The sequence below is a fragment of the Maylandia zebra genome, linkage group LG4 (genome assembly GCF_041146795.1).
Source record: "Maylandia zebra isolate NMK-2024a linkage group LG4, Mzebra_GT3a, whole genome shotgun sequence".
Lineage (NCBI taxonomy): Eukaryota > Metazoa > Chordata > Actinopteri > Cichliformes > Cichlidae > Maylandia > Maylandia zebra.
This window is the reverse complement of record NC_135170.1, coordinates 15763408-15780183: the sequence shown is the minus strand read 5'-3', so window position 1 is coordinate 15780183 and position 16776 is coordinate 15763408. Positions and strand designations below refer to the sequence as shown.

Below are 16776 nucleotides of genomic sequence, written 5' to 3'. Positions count from 1 at the left end.
TAATAATACTAAATATGTGATCCCTTTAAAAAATGAATACATGCCATAAATATCTTAGACTTCGTGTTACTCTCATGTCCTCACTTATTTAAACAAGCCACACAAGCAGTAGCATGCACATGCTGTTTAAGGAACAGGGACAAGGGGAGCACCACCGCTGTGAGTAAGTTTACAATTAGAGGATCAGTGGGTCGCCTGGTCTGCTCAAGGGCCTCTCTGGTGTGACATGCGTACCAAAATAGCAGAATCTTATTAAGGCACAAGCATATTTTGGTGAATAAAGTATGAAATAGAACAGCAGTGGTGGTTGCCTTTTCTTTGCCCCTTTGCCTTCCGGTGCACACTGCTACACATACAACACTTTATATTCAGACAACAGTTACTCACCAAAGTGAGTCTCTCTGCGTGTTTCTTACTCTGTCTTTCATATATTTGTTTGTTCCTGAATTTTTGTGATCCAGAGGCCAAGCTCGGGCGCTACTATGACGACTACTCTCCCCTGCGTCTGTCCATCCACTCGCTGTGTACCAGCCACCACCTGGACCTCTTCATCACTTTTATCATCTGCGTCAATGTCTTCACCATGAGCATAGAGCACTATAAACAACCAGTGGTAATGCGTGCCCTTACAAACTTGCTCAAATGGAAAATGTTGTGAAAGATGTCTCAAATTAATCTGTACGCTTCTCCTTACATTCAATCTGTGCACTCAGTATTTAGGAGAGGTTCTGAAGTACTGTAACTACGTGTTTACCTGCATCTTCGTCGTTGAGGCCCTCCTCAAACTTGTGGCATTTGGCATACACAGGTTCATCAGAGACAGGTAAAGCAATGAGAATCTCTATAGCATTGTTTCCCACTAAAGTCAATGTAACTATCTCGCATAAAATGGTTACAAAAATTATTCCCTACTTAATGTGTGAATTCCTGCCTTCCTTATTTTCCCACAATTGTATTGAGAGCACTGGGTGGTCAGGGTACTTATCTTTTTCAGAGTACCCAGGTGGAGCGCTATCATGGTTTGCCTCAGTGTTTTCCCTACAAAAGAGATTAGTGGGTGGGCTGCCCATTAATCTAAACAGCCTCCTCACTATTTAGCATCAGCAGCCAGGCAGCAGCAACATTTCATCTTCTGTTCCCATCTGTTCTCCTTTTCAGCTAACTCACAATAACCTTTAAAGACTAAGAAGGAATTTGTATTACTTTGTTGTTACAATCACCCGCTGGTACTAGTTGAATATGCTGCATGAGCGATGAAAGAGAAGCACTGTATCTTGTGTCTTATTTTTTATTGATTAATTTTTTTGCCCTTTTCTTTTCTACCCGACTAAAAAATATTCTCAGGTGGAATCAGCTGGATTTAGCTATAGTGGCATTGTCCATCATGGGCATCGTCCTGGAGGAGCTGAAAATGAAAGGCACATTACCAATAAATCCAACCATCATCAGGATCATGAGAGTGCTCAGGATAGCACGAGGTACACATACGCTTACCAATCTATCCTTGCTTATGTTGTACACACTTACATCATTTCACTCTGTTAAGTTATCCTAAATATTCTAATAGATCTGGCATCAAAAAGAGGATCTCAGATGTAGATAAAACAGTTTCCTACTAACCCTTTTTCACAATTATCACAGTAAAACGGCTGTTTCAATGTCTCTCTGCAGTGCTGAAGCTTCTAAAGATGGCCACAGGGATGAGAGCTCTGTTGGATACTGTCATGCAAGCACTGCCGCAGGTAAACATGGACTCTGTAATGTCTCAACCACAAAAGAGTGGTTTTGCTTTTTTTTTCTTATTTATGAAAACAGGGTCAGGATATGAATTTTGTTCAGAATAGACAGCCCTGAAAGATTTATGCTTTTTAATAAATATTTAATTCCAGGCGTATCCTTCCACATTACAAAATTCATATCCTAACCCTCAAGTGTGTTTGTTTCTTCAGATTTTCGCCGGCTTATTGCACATCACATTTGGTTTTCTTAGTAAATGTGCCTTATAATAAATGGCACGCACACTGCACACAAGAGGAATTTTATCACAGAGTCAATGAGTTCATTAGTCAAATGGATACCCGTGCACATTTTTGCCACCGATCTTGTGATTTCTTTTTTTTCTTTTTTTTTTTTGAGTCAGACTGTTCCTCCCTTGTGCTCCTTTTTGTGCTTTTGCTATTTTGTCAATGCACCCACCATTTTTTTTTAGGCGTGTCAGCAGATGTCGCGGATGTATCTCTCTGTTATTGCGTGGCTCAAATCTTAGAGGCAAAGAGCAGCTGCGCCAAAGATTATGATGTGTGTGCAGTGACAGACGTTGTTCTGCTATTTTCTAAATGTCAAGTATTCGGATATAACCATCCCAGGCACAGAGTGCACGAGGAAAGATTTTTAGAAAATGGAAAAGGAGATGAGACATGCTGGTAAATGATGGCACGATGCACATGTAGTCATAGGAGGTGCACACTGTCCAAGTTATTTTTGAATTTTTTGATTTTTAAGCGCGCAAGGGATTTCTCCATGCAATGGGTAGAAAAGGGAAAAAGAAGTATTTTATGCTAATGCATAAATAAGCATATGTGGTATCAAATATATGCAATAAGACAAGAGCACTCAGAGAACACATCTCCTCTCAAAAAGAAAGGGCTGTACTAAAACGGTGATGTTTTATGAATTCTTTTTATTACAACATGCTGACATCAGGATGTTTTTATAACAATATGCTGATGTCTGACCTTTAACACATTTATAGTGTTTTTTATTGTCTTTACCAATATAACTGGGACAGAGCTGGCTGATTTGGCTTCTATAAGCTGAAAGAAGTTGTGACTTTAAGATATTTTCATGCACTGTGTAATTTTGGGAAACTTTCTGGTGTCATTGTGATGTCATGGGCATTGTGTTAATGTACAGCTCTCCCCATGCCCATTCACATGATATATTACTTGATATGGTTTCTTTAAATGTTTTTTCAAGGTCAACTTTTACCTTTGGCACAAACAATAAAGGTCAAGGTCAGATCCCTGGAAAACTGAGGTGCTCGTGCCAAGCAAGGCTTGTTTTTATTGTTTTACCCATTTGATGTGATCTTGATGTGATTTTCACCTAAATGAAACCAACTTGTACCATCACACAAAATATGAAAATGAGATCTTGGAAACTGTGGATGCTACACTGCTAACAAACAGACAGACAAACAAATGGAGTCAGTTATATACTCCCTCTCGATTATATACTCCGGAGACAGTGCCTTCTTGTCCCTGGATCTTTAATGTTTTAAATGGTACTGTTGTTTTTTTGCAGAAGATATCTAACATATTTTGGGGTTTGTTTTTTTCTTTTTCCTTCCAGGTGGGAAATCTTGGTCTTCTCTTCATGCTGCTCTTCTTCATCTATGCTGCTCTGGGAGTGGAGCTCTTTGGCAAACTGGGTCAGTCACCAGCAAGAAAAAAACAAAACAAAGACACACACACACACACTGCTCCACACACTTTGCCAGAAAAGGTTTTTGAATCCAAGCATCACTATTACAGTCACGATTTGCGGCAAATTTCCCCCCCTTTTTTTGTATCCTCCCTTCCTGTTTTGACCAAGGAAAGATCACATTTGCATGATCCCATTTATTTACATTATTGCTTCTTCAATGGATTCACTCTGTCCAACTCATTTTGCCTGAGTTTGTGTGGGAAAAGTGTTAGAAAAAAGAAAAAAAGGACTTCTGGGAAGATGAAATGAAAAACAACTTTCTGATAAAGAGGTTGCTTTCGGTGAAATGTTATGATCCTCTGCTACACGCTGGGAATAGAAGATGATGTCTGTTTTGCCGATTTATGCAACATGACCCATCTTCAGCTTTTGCAGAGATTTTTATGAAGGTTTGGAAGTGCCAAGCTAAATGCTGATCCATGCCTGTAAGGGTGAAATATGTTTTAACTTTGGAAGTTTTGAAGGAAACATCGTGGCACAGAGCGGTGGAGAACAGGAACGTTCCCTGCATTCACGCCAGTAAGAAAAAGCTAAACCTCATCTTCGAACTTACTTGCGTCTCACACAACCCTTGTTACATAGGCCGTCGACAAGTCTTTAGTTTTATTATAACATGGTGTTTTATACATTTTCACCATGGAAGAGGAATTTAAACTGACCAACAATTATACGACTAACTGACAGATCTTAGATAAGCGTACGTTGGCAGACTCTGTCCAAGGTATCTGCCCAAGGCTGTGTAGATAGGATGAGGGCACAGGGGGCTGAATGAGTGTTTAAATGTTAATACAGTTCTGGCTTCATGTCATTTCAGGGTCAGGTGTTTTCAGCATAGCTTGTAATTAACATATTCCAGTGTGGATCTGAATCTAGATTTAATCATTTATCTGGTAGTCTACACCCAGATGAATCCCGATTTCCAGTGGGCAGGAGTTAAAGGAAGATTACCTGAGAAAGGTAAAACAAAGGGGGTAGAACAGTAAATGGTCTATACAGGAGCGAGCTCCGACTGGGAGGAAAGAATATTTAGTAAGGTGTGAAAGCAAGGAGACATTGACTTGAGTGACTTAGTAGATCTCATTAGTTTTCCTCATTAGGTCTAATTAGGTCTAAGTCACCACTGTTAGATGAAACTCTCTCTCTACATATATATATATATCTTTTAAATGAGTTTTCTTACAATCTGATCTTGTGAAATAAGTTTTTTTACGTCTAAAAATATGTTTTTGCTAATGATGTAGACATATTAAAGGCGTACACGTGAAATACCTGCAGTCCAAAAAAATGAAAAAGTCAGATGTTTAACGTTTGACTGAATATATTTGAACTGAAGCTGCTTTTTCTGAATTCTCAGCAGCCTCTGACTCAGTCGTCTCCCATTTGTTAGAGCCACAGCGAGCGTTTCAGTCTTGCATCAGTATAGCTTGATTTCATTACAAGTTACGCAAACCTTCCCTATCCATTTCCTCTGTGCTACACTCTCACATTGTTTAATCCTCTTATTTGTCTCCTGGTGACTGATGCTTAGAATAATAAACATGGTACATAATACTCCAAGGGATGTGTTATTCTTCTCAAGCATGCTGTTAATGTGACCTCAGGTTTGAGGCAAGGGAGGATATCTTCTGGTGGCTATTCTCTTTCTGTAAACAGGGCCTCGAGAGCTTTCTATTAAATTGACCCAAAGACTGTCCCCTGGAAGACTTTTCTCATTCGCTGTCCTGTGCCACGTCCATAGGGAGACGCCACTTGGAACTAGTTTACTCTGCATTTATATGATTGAAGAAGTTGTATTTTGTATGGAAGTGCGGCACGTTGTATTTCTCGTCTTCTTTTCATCACCATGTTTATAGCGCAGCTTAATTAACGTCTTCTGTTTGCTTTGATTAGAGTGCAGCGTCGACAACCCATGTGAAGGTCTGGGTCGTCACGCAACCTTTAGAAATTTTGGGATGGCCTTCCTCACACTGTTTCGAGTGTCCACTGGAGACAACTGGAATGGGATTATGAAAGTATGAACAGACACACACACAAACGCACTTGTATGCACAACATGAGCTCTAATAAATGATGACTAGATTATCTCATAACCGCAGAGAGCGACGACCTCGAAAAGCAATTATGAAATGATAAAGTAGCTTAGAGGAGACCAATGTCAAAACTTTCACATTTTGAGTTTTACTTTATTAAAAAATGAAATTCTGAACGACACAAAAATGTGATCGTTTACAAATGATGTGACAATGTCATGTGTTTTTCTTTTTTTTAAATGAATTATAATTTTTAGGTATAGTGTAGAATCTCTTTAACAAGATCATGTTAGGGAAAAGGTGTCAAACACAAGGCCTGATGCTTAAAAAAATGACATGTTTGTTGAAGTCACACACCTTTTTTCTAATATTAAGATATTATGTGAAGGATTAAATGTGTAAGTAAACTTCTCCACTCAGGCTCGTAAGTGGCCCACAACATAAGCAATGCCTCTTGAATTCCAGCAGAGGGCGATGCCACACAGTTTCTCTTTTTAACCACTGCTTTAAAAAAGGCACTTTAAAGTAGATTTCTGTCTTTGTACAGACAGTCTGTTTTATGTTGTGTGTAAGAAATGTACGCGTCTGTCAGTTTGGCGATTTTTTTTGAGCTAATTCAATATAAAAACAGGACGTGATTTCATGCATATACCTTTTAGGAGTGATGGAGAGTGGGGGTTGTTTAACAATGTGCAATGTTTTTATTTCTTTTTTTACTGATTATGAACTACTTACATCATGTCTATGTGTGTGCTTAAATTTGTGTTTCTTTGTTTCCTGAAGTTACAAATGAGTAAATGTGTAAAACTGTGATGCTTACAAAAGTCTTTGCAGCTGTGGATGCCCAGCTTTTTCAAGTGGTGACTGTGATTCGGTGTCGAGGTAAAACTCTCTGCTTCTTCATTTTCTCTTCTTTTTCTTTTCAGGACACATTGAGAGAGTGTCACCGGTCTGACGAACACTGTTTACCATATCTGCCCTGGGTTTCTCCAATTTACTTTGTCACCTTTGTGCTCATGGCCCAGTTTGTTCTGGTCAATGTGGTGGTGGCTGTTCTGATGAAACATCTAGAGGAAAGCAACAAGGTGCAGTAACTTGAGTACTATCTCTTTGGTTTTTGGCTTTTTAAATGCACAGATATTAAGTAGATATATATTTGCAGGATGCTAAAGAGGATGCGGAGATTGATGCAGAGATCGCCTTGGAAATGGATAGGGAGAGGGATCGCAGACTAAGCACAAATTCCAACAACAGCTCAGTCGGAGGGACCTATGTGGGGCCATGCTCAAATTCACCTGAAGAGGTAGGAAGACAAAACTGTGCTTATTAGCAATTGCAGCAGTGAATTTAAGAAAGCCCAAGCTATGATGTGTAGACAACTGGGTCTCCAAAGTTGCAGCTCTTGTGGGGTGTTCTCAAAAGTGGTCCAAGGAAGGAACAGTGAACAGATCACACGGGTAGGCCTTCACTCCCCACGTGCAATCTGATCCAACAGACGAGCTACTGTTGCATCAAATAAAACTACTGCTGACCTTTCTGCCGCCTCCCAAGGTGTGTCACTTACCTGGGGAACACCTGGCACCAGATGTACTATGGGAAGAAGGCAAACTAGCGGAGGCAGTGTGATGTTTTGGGAAACCTCAGGTCCTTCCATTCATGTGGGTGTTACTTTGATATGTACCTAAGCACTATTGCAGACCATGTACAGCGTTTCACAGAAACAGTACTTCCTGATGGCTGTGGCCTCTTTTGGCAGGATAATTGGGCCTGTCAAAAAGCAACAATGGTTCAGGAATGGTTTGAAGTGCACAAAAATAAGTTTGAGGTGTGGACTTGGCTTTCAAATTCCCCAGATCCCACTCCAATCAAGCATCTGTGGAATGCGATGGACAAACAAGTCTGATTGCTGGAGGCCCCACCTCACAACTTAGAGGACTTCAATGATCTGCTGCTAACATCTTGATTACAAACACCTCAGCACACTTTCAGGAGTCTAGTGGAGTCTATGCCTCGATGGGTCAGGGCTGTTTTGGCAGCAACAGGGGAAACTACACAATAATAGAGAGGTGGTACTAATGTTATGCCTGATCGGTGGAAATGCAATATTACGAATAAAACAAGGTATAAACATATACTTTGTTATTACATCTTACTGCTGGGTTACAGTCTTTTAACAAATACGGAAACATTTAAATACATGTTTTGGGTTGTGCATAGAGCTGGCATGTAATTCAGCCCATGTTTCTCAGAGCCTGATGAAAAGATGACAAACGATGCTCTCCTTTAACCTTTACCTTTAAGATAACTTTAAGAGACAGTTCTTTGAATTTGTGCGTGTGTGTGTGTTATTTTCAGTGGTTGTCCGTACACTATCTTGCACCAGAAAGATGCCACAGACATGGCATTCATATTTTTACCTGTCTCAACCTGCAACACAGACGTCAGTCATCAGAATCACGCAGCGCTCTATTCTTTCTTTGTAAAAACTGCAGCTGTTGGTTTTAGCACTGAGTGGTCTCTGTCTCCCCCTGCAGGAGGAAGAGGTGCAGTACAACAACCAGAACCTGCTGTCATCCAAGATCTCTGTATCCAGGATGCATTCTCTGCCAAATGACAGTTATATGTTTAGACCGGTGCGACCCGCCAGCGCCCCCTACCCTTTAGAAGAGGTAGACCTGAGTCCCCAACACCAGCATTCAGGTAAACTAGATGTTAAATACTAAAATATTGATTGTGAGAGTAGCATCGCTTTATTATTGTGAAGTTTTGGCATTTTATTTAATCTGTGTGGTAAACAGACAGAGACACAGTTACTAAATTTGTTAACTAAACTTCACAAGGTCCAATTCAAACTAGTTAAAATAAAAGACTGAGTAATGTTTATCTCACATAGAGTCAACCTTATACCTATCCTACATAATGTTATCTTTTTTTCCTGTAGTTTCACCTTCTGTGTGTTTAAAAAAGAAGTCAGAACATAAAGAAACAATGCTCAGAACACATCTCTAAGCACTAACAAGAACTGTTTCATTTGCAGTCAGAATCTAATGGCATGTTGTGTCCAGGCTGTGGACAGGCCCAGCTCTGTCCTAAGGTACTTACTGTAGTGGATGAGTCGATACACGTGAATACCTGCAACTTTCACACAGGCTCATCTGCTCAGCTGTGAAATGGCCGAATACTAAACTATAGTGGTCGTTGTCTTCACAGTCAAGTTGCAAAGTCAGAAAAGTGCATATGTTTAAAAATGTGCAGTCATCACTTCTCTTTTGTCTTTTGGTTATTGTCTAGTTAAAAGCAAAAAAATGCTGGGATGCTGTGTCAGTGATTTGATTTGATTTTCATAAACCTCATATGCAATCAAAAGCACACAGATGATGAAAACAGAGACATTTAGTTGTCTTTTTGGGTTCTCTCTGTGTACTCCGGCTTCCTGATTTCGTCTTCTTCTGTTTTTTTGTTGTTGCATATTTTCACACTTAAATGTTTCAGACAGACAGAGATAGACAAAGATAACCTGAGGAAAACAAAATGCTGTTTTTAAATGAATATTTTGTGTATTAAATGAAAGAACTCTATCTAAACCTACCCAGCCCTGTGAGCCAAAGTAACTGAATCATGAATTGACAGATTAACTGCATTTTTTTTTGGAAAGCTGGATTCAATTTTAGTAGCCACACTTAGGCCCGAATACTGTCAGACCTGCTGAATCAAAAAATCACTTGAATAGATCCTGTTGGACAAACTCAAGGAGGTGAAAATATCTCAAAAAGCAACACATCATTTCAAGATCTAAAGAACCAGCTGAGAAACAGTCATTGGCATCTGTCAGTCTGGAAAGAGCTACAAAGACATTTCTAAGGCTAGCTTAGATCCATAATCCACAAATGGTGGAAACTTGGAAGAACTGTCACTTCCAAGGGTGGCAAAACCAGTTATTAAGTTTCAGGTGTAATTACTTTTTCACACAGAGCCAAATCGATCCCTTAATAAATAAAAAATAAATCATTTAAAAACTGCCTTTTGTTATTACTCTAGTTATCTTTGTGTAATATGAAAATCTGTTTGATCTAATAAGTGTTACAAATATGCAAGAAGTCAAGAATGGAGTAAGTACTTATTCACCTTTTGCACAGCATCCCAGCTTTTGTCAAAGATGTGGTGTTTTAAGACTAATATTTTGTCATGTGACTTTACAGCTTGAACTGAAAATATCTACTTGAAATGAACTCGTTTACGCTCTGACTAACATTTTATTGTTTTATTTCTATTATATCTGCACACCCCGGTTCGGTGAGCCTTAATGCTCTCTGCTGCAGGTTCCAGAAATTCTCCTAGTTCACTGAACCTGTGTGTGCAGATCACCTGAGAGCCTGGCTACACAGTTTCACCACACAGATTGAACATCTGATGGATGTGCTCTCTTGTGCACTTGACACCTGACACATTAGAGCGCTATATTCTGTCAGGACCCTAATTTCCCTTGGCATGGCGCAGTAGAGACAAGTGAAACTGTTACTGTAACCAGGATCTAATGTGGAATTTTACATGCAGCAAGCTGGCCTTCTGCGACTGTTTCCCTGAAAAGTCAGCTCGGTGCTGCTGCTCAGCATACAGTGTAACAACCTACTGTATGCGCTAATGATTTTTTTCTTCATCCAGGAAACACTTTATTTTGATAGCACATTTTAAAAAGCAAATTTTCAGCCCAGAAAACTTCTTCAGGCTTCATATCTGAAGCTGTTATTTATGACCACATCTTCCACTTAAACTTTTATTTGAATGGCTGTTTGTAAGATCCAAATGTTCTATCATAATAAAGTGTTAGCGATGTCATACTTTGGCCATGACTCTTGAAATATAATGCTTTAAAAAGAACAGAAAATAACATGTGTTTCTTTATGCCCAGCTGTGCACGTGTTTTCTCCAGAAGTGCATGTGTTTCTGTCATTTTTGTGAGTGTGCCGTGTTCTATCACGTTTGACTTGATGACATATATGCTTTGCACATGTCTCCCTGCAGTCTCAGTGATGTCGGTCCACTCCCAGCCCTGTGAGAGCCACTCTCTGCTCCAGGTTCCGGACATTTCCCCCGTTCACCCTCGGTCACCTCCATCCCTGTCTCTTCCTCGCATCGCCCCGCCAACACCCAGCCCCTCACCACGGGCCCTGCATAGGCAGGTGAGAGACCCCGTTTCACGCTTATACACACACACACACATACACACATTTCAACAGCTTCTTATACCCATGCGTTCTGATTTTCTGTTGCAGGTGGCGGTTAAAGTTGATTCTGTGGAGTCTCAGGGTTTTGAGCAACAGGAGAGGACCAGCTCAGTCCATCTGCCCCCCCTGTCCCCTTCACAGCTACCTCCTCATCCATCCTCCTTGTCATCACCCCTGCCTGCTTCTCCCTCCTCCCCCTCCGCCTTCCCTCGCTATCGTCCTTCTCCTCTTCCTCCTCTGCTGTCTTCCCCTTCTTCTCTTCCTCCGCCACCGTCCTCCCCTTCGCTGCTTCTCCCTCCACCTCCCTCGCCCCGCGCCCCCTTGAGGCCTGCCAGCCTCCGGAGACCAAGGCCGCCCTCCGCCATCTCCCTCTGTGACCCGGCCGACGAGGAGGTGTATCACATCACCAGCTCTGCTGGCCACAGGTGGTGGGACGGGGAGGGAGGTGGGACGGAGAGCAGGGTTAAAGTGGGCCGCAGCCACTCCCTCTCCCCGTACACCTTGCCGTCTGCCCTCGACTCCTACTCCTCCACCTTTTCTCCTCCTCCTCCTCCGCTGCCACCATCCTCGTCGAGGAGCGCACTGAGCCTGCTTGGAGCCGGACTGAAGGACCGGGACTTCAGGAAAGGCTTCAGCATCGACAACCAGGGCTTCCTGGACAAGCCGCCATCACTGAATGCCGGATACGCCGACGACCAGCGGCGTCACTCCATCGAGGTTTGCCTCCCAAGGGCTGGAACAACCAGCTCTAACGAACACTTCACAGAGGAGGCCTACTGGCTGGAGAAAGGCGGTCCTGTGAGGGTGCAGTCTGTCAGGAGCAACCACAGAAAGAAGAAGATGAGTCCTCCATGTATATCCATTCACCCACCCTCAGAGAGGGAGCACGCTGAAACCGCCTCGCCCCCCAAATTATCTGATTGCAGCACGATGCTGAGACGCAGGACACCCTCCTACGACTTGACGCCACACATGCAGTCAAATACAAACGCCCAAGACGCGTCATCAGATGCAAACACGCAATCTCCAATGCACAGATCGCTAACGCCTGTCCATGTTCCTCTGCGAGCAAACTCGCCCACTTGGGCACTGGCTCACTCGCGACCGTCTACCCCAACACGCACTCAGACACACACCCCTCCCCACGCCTACACGCCTACACACCCACACATCCCCATCAGCCCGAACGTCTTTATCCAGCCTCACACCCCTCTTGTCCCAATGCCTTTCTCACAGACACGCCCTGTCTCCCCTGCTGCGGGGCACATCCCCCTCCCTCAGTTCACCTTCGACCAACCGCAGTCCAGATACATGAGCGGCCTATCAGCTGGCATATCAGACACCGACACGGCCACCTGCTCTTCCCCTTTCGACGGCAGACTGGGAAGCGGCGCAGGATTCAGTGCAAAGAATCGGAGGACCGCCCAATAAACACCAGTTGTTTGATTCTGGAGGTGAATCTGGTTTTAAATCTCTGGAGCAGCGGCGCCTCGGCTAACCTCAGCAGAGATGGGAATAAGAGGTGTTTCTTTTCAGTTGTTTTTTTGTCAAGATGAATAATGAACAGACATTGATTACTCTTTCCAGAGAGAAGCTGGTACAGACTTGAATAAGAGACAATGGATCCATTTGTTTTAAACCCAGCTGGAAGGACAGCAGATCCACAGCTGGAGGCTGTATCAGGCAAACAGTGCTCACTGTACGCGGTGTGTCGGGGACTAATGCAGATAACACACCAGGACTAAAGCCACCTAACTCCGTAGCCAAAGTTTTTTTTCACACACTGTCCTCACCTGCGCGAGCCAATCAGGAAGCAGCGTCTGGCTGACAACCTCTGACCTTTTAACGGGAAGAGGTTTGTGAAATGCGAGCGTAAGGGGGGGAATTGTGGGATATGCAACTTCAGGTTTTCTACAGAAGTTCTGCTTGCCCCTCCTCTGCTCCTCGGATCACATTGATCAGAGCAGAACTCTGTATGTGTGCGTGTGTGCGTGTGCGAGCGTCTGAGTTCTCTTACGTGCGATTACTGTCAAATCTGTTGTTGTGGAAGTCGGCCATGTAGTTCTTACGCCTGTAAACGACAGAGAGGAGGAGCAGGGCAGAGCTGTAGTGCGTGTGTTTCTCTGTGTATCTGTGCAGTGTAAATAAAGGAAAATACTGTATTTGGTGAGGTAAAAATAGCTCTATCCATATGCACATATTTTTATAGAGATCTAAAAATGTTTTTTGCACACAAAATTTGAATTTCAACTTTGCTCGTTTCGTTTGTTCTCCTCCGTTGTCCTCTTGTGAATGTATGTCTCTTTTCAAAGAGCGAGGGAAGCCGTGAAGGAGAGCGCCCCTCTCCTCTCAGCCTGCCAGCTGAGGTCCGAGGAGAGCGGGTTTTATTTTTCTATTTTGAAAAAGAGATCGAAGAGAACAAGGGGGGGGAGGGTGTGTGTTTGTGTGTGTGTGATGTGTTTCTGTAGTTTTGTCTCAGATTTCTATGTAACCGGTGTCTAAATAGGTATCAGTCTTAAGAGTATGGGCTCAGTGATGCGAAGCATTTATAGAAAGAGCAATGTGAGTATATATTTGACTAAGATGTGCTAATTAGTTCACGCGCCCTAGCTCCACATTCAAATTTGGCCGTTATTAAATGGGCCACATCCCTGCGGGGAGTTTAAAATCCAGAAATTTCAGGGCAGGGAAAAAAATAGATTTTTTATTTGCTTTGATTCATTGAAATGAAATGAATCATGGCTTCACTGAGCCTCTCCTCTAGTGCTGTTTTCAAGCTGGATCAGCTTCGACACCTGTGTTTCTGTACATCTAAAGACAACCAAACTAACTAACTTACTAAATATGTGTAGCCAGAGTGCAATAATAATATATACTTGTGGAAAATATAGTTATCATCCACATTACATAAAAACAGCCACACTCTTGTATTCATACTGTAGAACTGCTAATACATGCTATAAACCCATTTTTTTATATGACGATTGAGAATAGCTCTCTCACTCTGTCTGGTGTTCGTGCTTCTATAAGTACTCGTACCCTGAGTGTGGCTGTGCTGGTGTGGGTGTGGCTGGAAGCGACGTTAGGTACTGTAGATTTCTCCAAAAGCTCAGGCCCACCCACTGATGGGGTTACTGTAAACAGAAGAGGGATCCGCACCTCTGCCGAGGACTCGACAAGCCATTTATCATTCTGCTTTTTGTTTCTGTCCTCACTGACCGGCACCTCGCAACTTCAGACACATCGGTTTACTGACGCACCGGTTTGCCACATGTCACGTGGGCCATGCGTCCAGGAGCTTCATCGAGGAGCTGAACGTTTTCTTCCTTCTGTCCTGGCAGAGCACAATACGTAATTGATTCTGTTATGTGCACGGTGTGGTTTGGCACACATATACACACACTCACACTTGAAGCATCCCTGTAAGCTTCATTGGTACAGATACCCTTTTCCAAGGCAGCTGGCTTGGAGGGTGTCTTTATTTTATTTTTATTTCTTGAGGGGGGGAGGGTCAGCGCACAACATGCACAAATCCTCAGTAATCTGAGTGAAAACCAAAGTGCTCCCATATCGTATCTGTAAACACGTAAGGCTCCGTTCTTCGTGTTTGTGCAGATGAAAAGGAAAGAAAATCAACCAAACAAGTATTTATGATAGATTTGTGAAACAGCTGATCAGACAATTGCTGCAAATTTGCCCCCAGTCTGTCTCAAAGGGTACTAAATAATTAAAAAAGAGGTGATTTTTTTTTCTTTTTTACATTCATCAGATGCATAAATTACTTTGAAAGTCTGCAAAAACTTTTGTAAACACAGAGCCAGGAATGAAATCAATTAATAAATCTCCTTCTACATTCTCTTTGGCTTTCCCCTTTACCGAGCAGCACGTGTGTAGACAGACAGGTTTGGTGTTAAACACCTTTAGACACCGTTAAACACAGGGTCTCCTTAAAGCTACAGTTGGCAACTGTGTAATCAGGTGGAAGGGACACACACACACACACACACCAACAATCCCCGAGTAAATGTTCCCATCTTGCAAAGGCAGAATGTAAAGCTCCTATAGGTCTTTTGGTGCCAGTCCTCGTTGAGCTCTGACACACAGGAGTACAAAGCTCACTAAATGACGTCGCAGACGGCCACAGTTAGTTATTCACCTGCTTCAAATCCTTTTTTAAAAAAAAATCATTTTTGAGTGCTTGAACACGCTGCTTCGTCTCGTTTCCTGTCCTCTTCCTGCACAACACCGTCAGCAACGGGAGGTTTTAGGTTCTCCGTAGAAAACCCTCTTCTCTAAACGGTATCGCCGTATTAATCGACACGGTTCGGTAGAGTGACTGTATAATTGTTCTTACGATTTTGCAGATCTTTGGATCTGAGTATTTAAATCCTGTTTTTGAGGAAACAGTTTTGACTATTGCATGTTTTGGTTTAAAAAGAAGACGCAGAAGAAGAAGAAGAAAATAACTTTTGGGAAAGAATCATCTGGATGTTTTCGAGATTTTGATATTTGCATTTTCAGATGTTTCCATTTGTAGATCGACTACCTAATTGCACTGGGCTCTTAATAATTGGTATCTGATAAAATACTGATTAGACGACCCTATTCTTTATTGTCCAATGCAGTACTGGGTGGTTATTTACAGTGTGAGAACAGAGCTCCTCTTTATACAGTTTTATATAGAGAAATGGAAACCTGGTTGGTTCTGTTTTCTTAAGAACCAACATTATTTAATGTTGACATGAACTTTTTTTTTCCACTTCTCCTCCAGGTAATCTAAACATAGTAGAACACTGGTGATGGTGAAAATATTTATCTGATGTATATTTTATGTAGGAGTAGCCTCGGCCCTGATGCTCTGTAAAGGACTGATCAGCGTAGTGGTTCATTTTCTTGACTAATATCGAGCTGGTCCGGTGAAGGCGATCGTGCTCCTCACACGGCTGAACCTAGAGAGCAGCAGAAGGTTCAAACTGTGATAGAACTTGACTTTGATGAATCAGAAGCCTTGTTTTCTCTTTCCTTCCTTCCCTTACAACCCTTCACCGACTGACCCAAGCACCCCCACCCCAAACCCCCCCTCAAGCCTTACAAGAAGGGGAGGAGGTGCATGTGTACTGTCTGTCAGAGGAGAGTCAATGTGTCTGCAATAATAAGCCCCGCCCCCTTGCCATTACTCCTCAAACGGGGAAAACGGGAGGGGACGGGATGGTGTTTAAAGGCTCGACACGCAGTTGGACTCTGTTGTATCGTTGATAATTAATGTGCGATGACCAACCATTGTCCTGAAGGATGTTTTCCTGTCAATTAAAAAACTGCATTTTTAAAAAGTTCCTGACAGTTTTGTTTGTTTGGGTTTTTTTCTTCTGTTCATTGTGCTTATTTGCCCTTTAATAAATAATTCCTACTGTGTGTGGGCATGAGAGCCGGACCAATAAATAATCCAGACACAAGTTTTAGCTCATGTTACATTTATCAGTGTGTGTATGTGTGTGTGTGTGTGTGTGTGTGTGGTTAGAGTGGGGATTTGAAAAGATTAAAGCTTTAACCTAAAATAATGCAAATAAGAACATGCCAGCTACTTTTTTTAAGGTGGCATTTCTCTTAGGCTTCTTTCCCAATCACAGCTGGGATGCACTCTGAAGTTGATAAGGATTAAGAAGTCTTTCATAAAAGAGGCTATCAGCCTCTACAATACAATACATCTATTACGCTGAGAGGCATCTACCAGATATTATTATAATATGGGATAAAGAAAGTATTTCTCATCTAATCTCTGGATGGATGGACAATATACAGTATTGTGAAATCTTGAGCTTCCCCTCATATCAGAAGGAGCCAGACTTGCAAGGCAGACAGATATTTTATCTTTTTTTTTTTTATAAGTGGTCTTGACTACTATAATTCTCTGCCTTTCTGGAGATCTTGCAAAGTTTTTCTTTGGACATTGGCTGCTTTTCCACTCATTTTAAGTCCAGTCCTTGTACCTTAAAATTAGTGGAAAAGCAAAAAATTTTCTAGCAAAATATTTTAAA

General features: G+C 42.1%; 1 protein-coding gene across 3 annotated transcripts in view; it reads left to right on the top strand.

Moving 5' to 3' along the window:
- Nucleotides 1–16079, top strand: part of cacna1ha (calcium channel, voltage-dependent, T type, alpha 1H subunit a) — a 130391-nt gene extending 114312 nt beyond the window's left edge. For 2 of the 3 annotated variants that reach the window (XM_024802176.2, XM_024802177.2), the window contains exons 28-38: nucleotides 462–613; nucleotides 714–823; nucleotides 1345–1478; nucleotides 1672–1742; nucleotides 3352–3430; nucleotides 5377–5498; nucleotides 6443–6601; nucleotides 6679–6819; nucleotides 8051–8216; nucleotides 10539–10696; nucleotides 10790–16079. In XM_024802176.2, coding sequence (XP_024657944.2) covers nucleotides 462–613; nucleotides 714–823; nucleotides 1345–1478; nucleotides 1672–1742; nucleotides 3352–3430; nucleotides 5377–5498; nucleotides 6443–6601; nucleotides 6679–6819; nucleotides 8051–8216; nucleotides 10539–10696; nucleotides 10790–12172 — 2675 coding nt within the window. In that variant the 3' untranslated portion in view covers nucleotides 12173–16079. Of the gene's footprint in view, nucleotides 1–461; nucleotides 614–713; nucleotides 824–1344; nucleotides 1479–1671; nucleotides 1743–3351; nucleotides 3431–5376; nucleotides 5499–6442; nucleotides 6602–6678; nucleotides 6820–8050; nucleotides 8217–8553; nucleotides 8611–10538; nucleotides 10697–10789 lie in introns of those variants that run through there. The other variant, XM_076883042.1, reaches the window with a different exon arrangement.
- The last annotated feature ends 697 nt before the right edge of the window (nucleotides 16080–16776 follow it).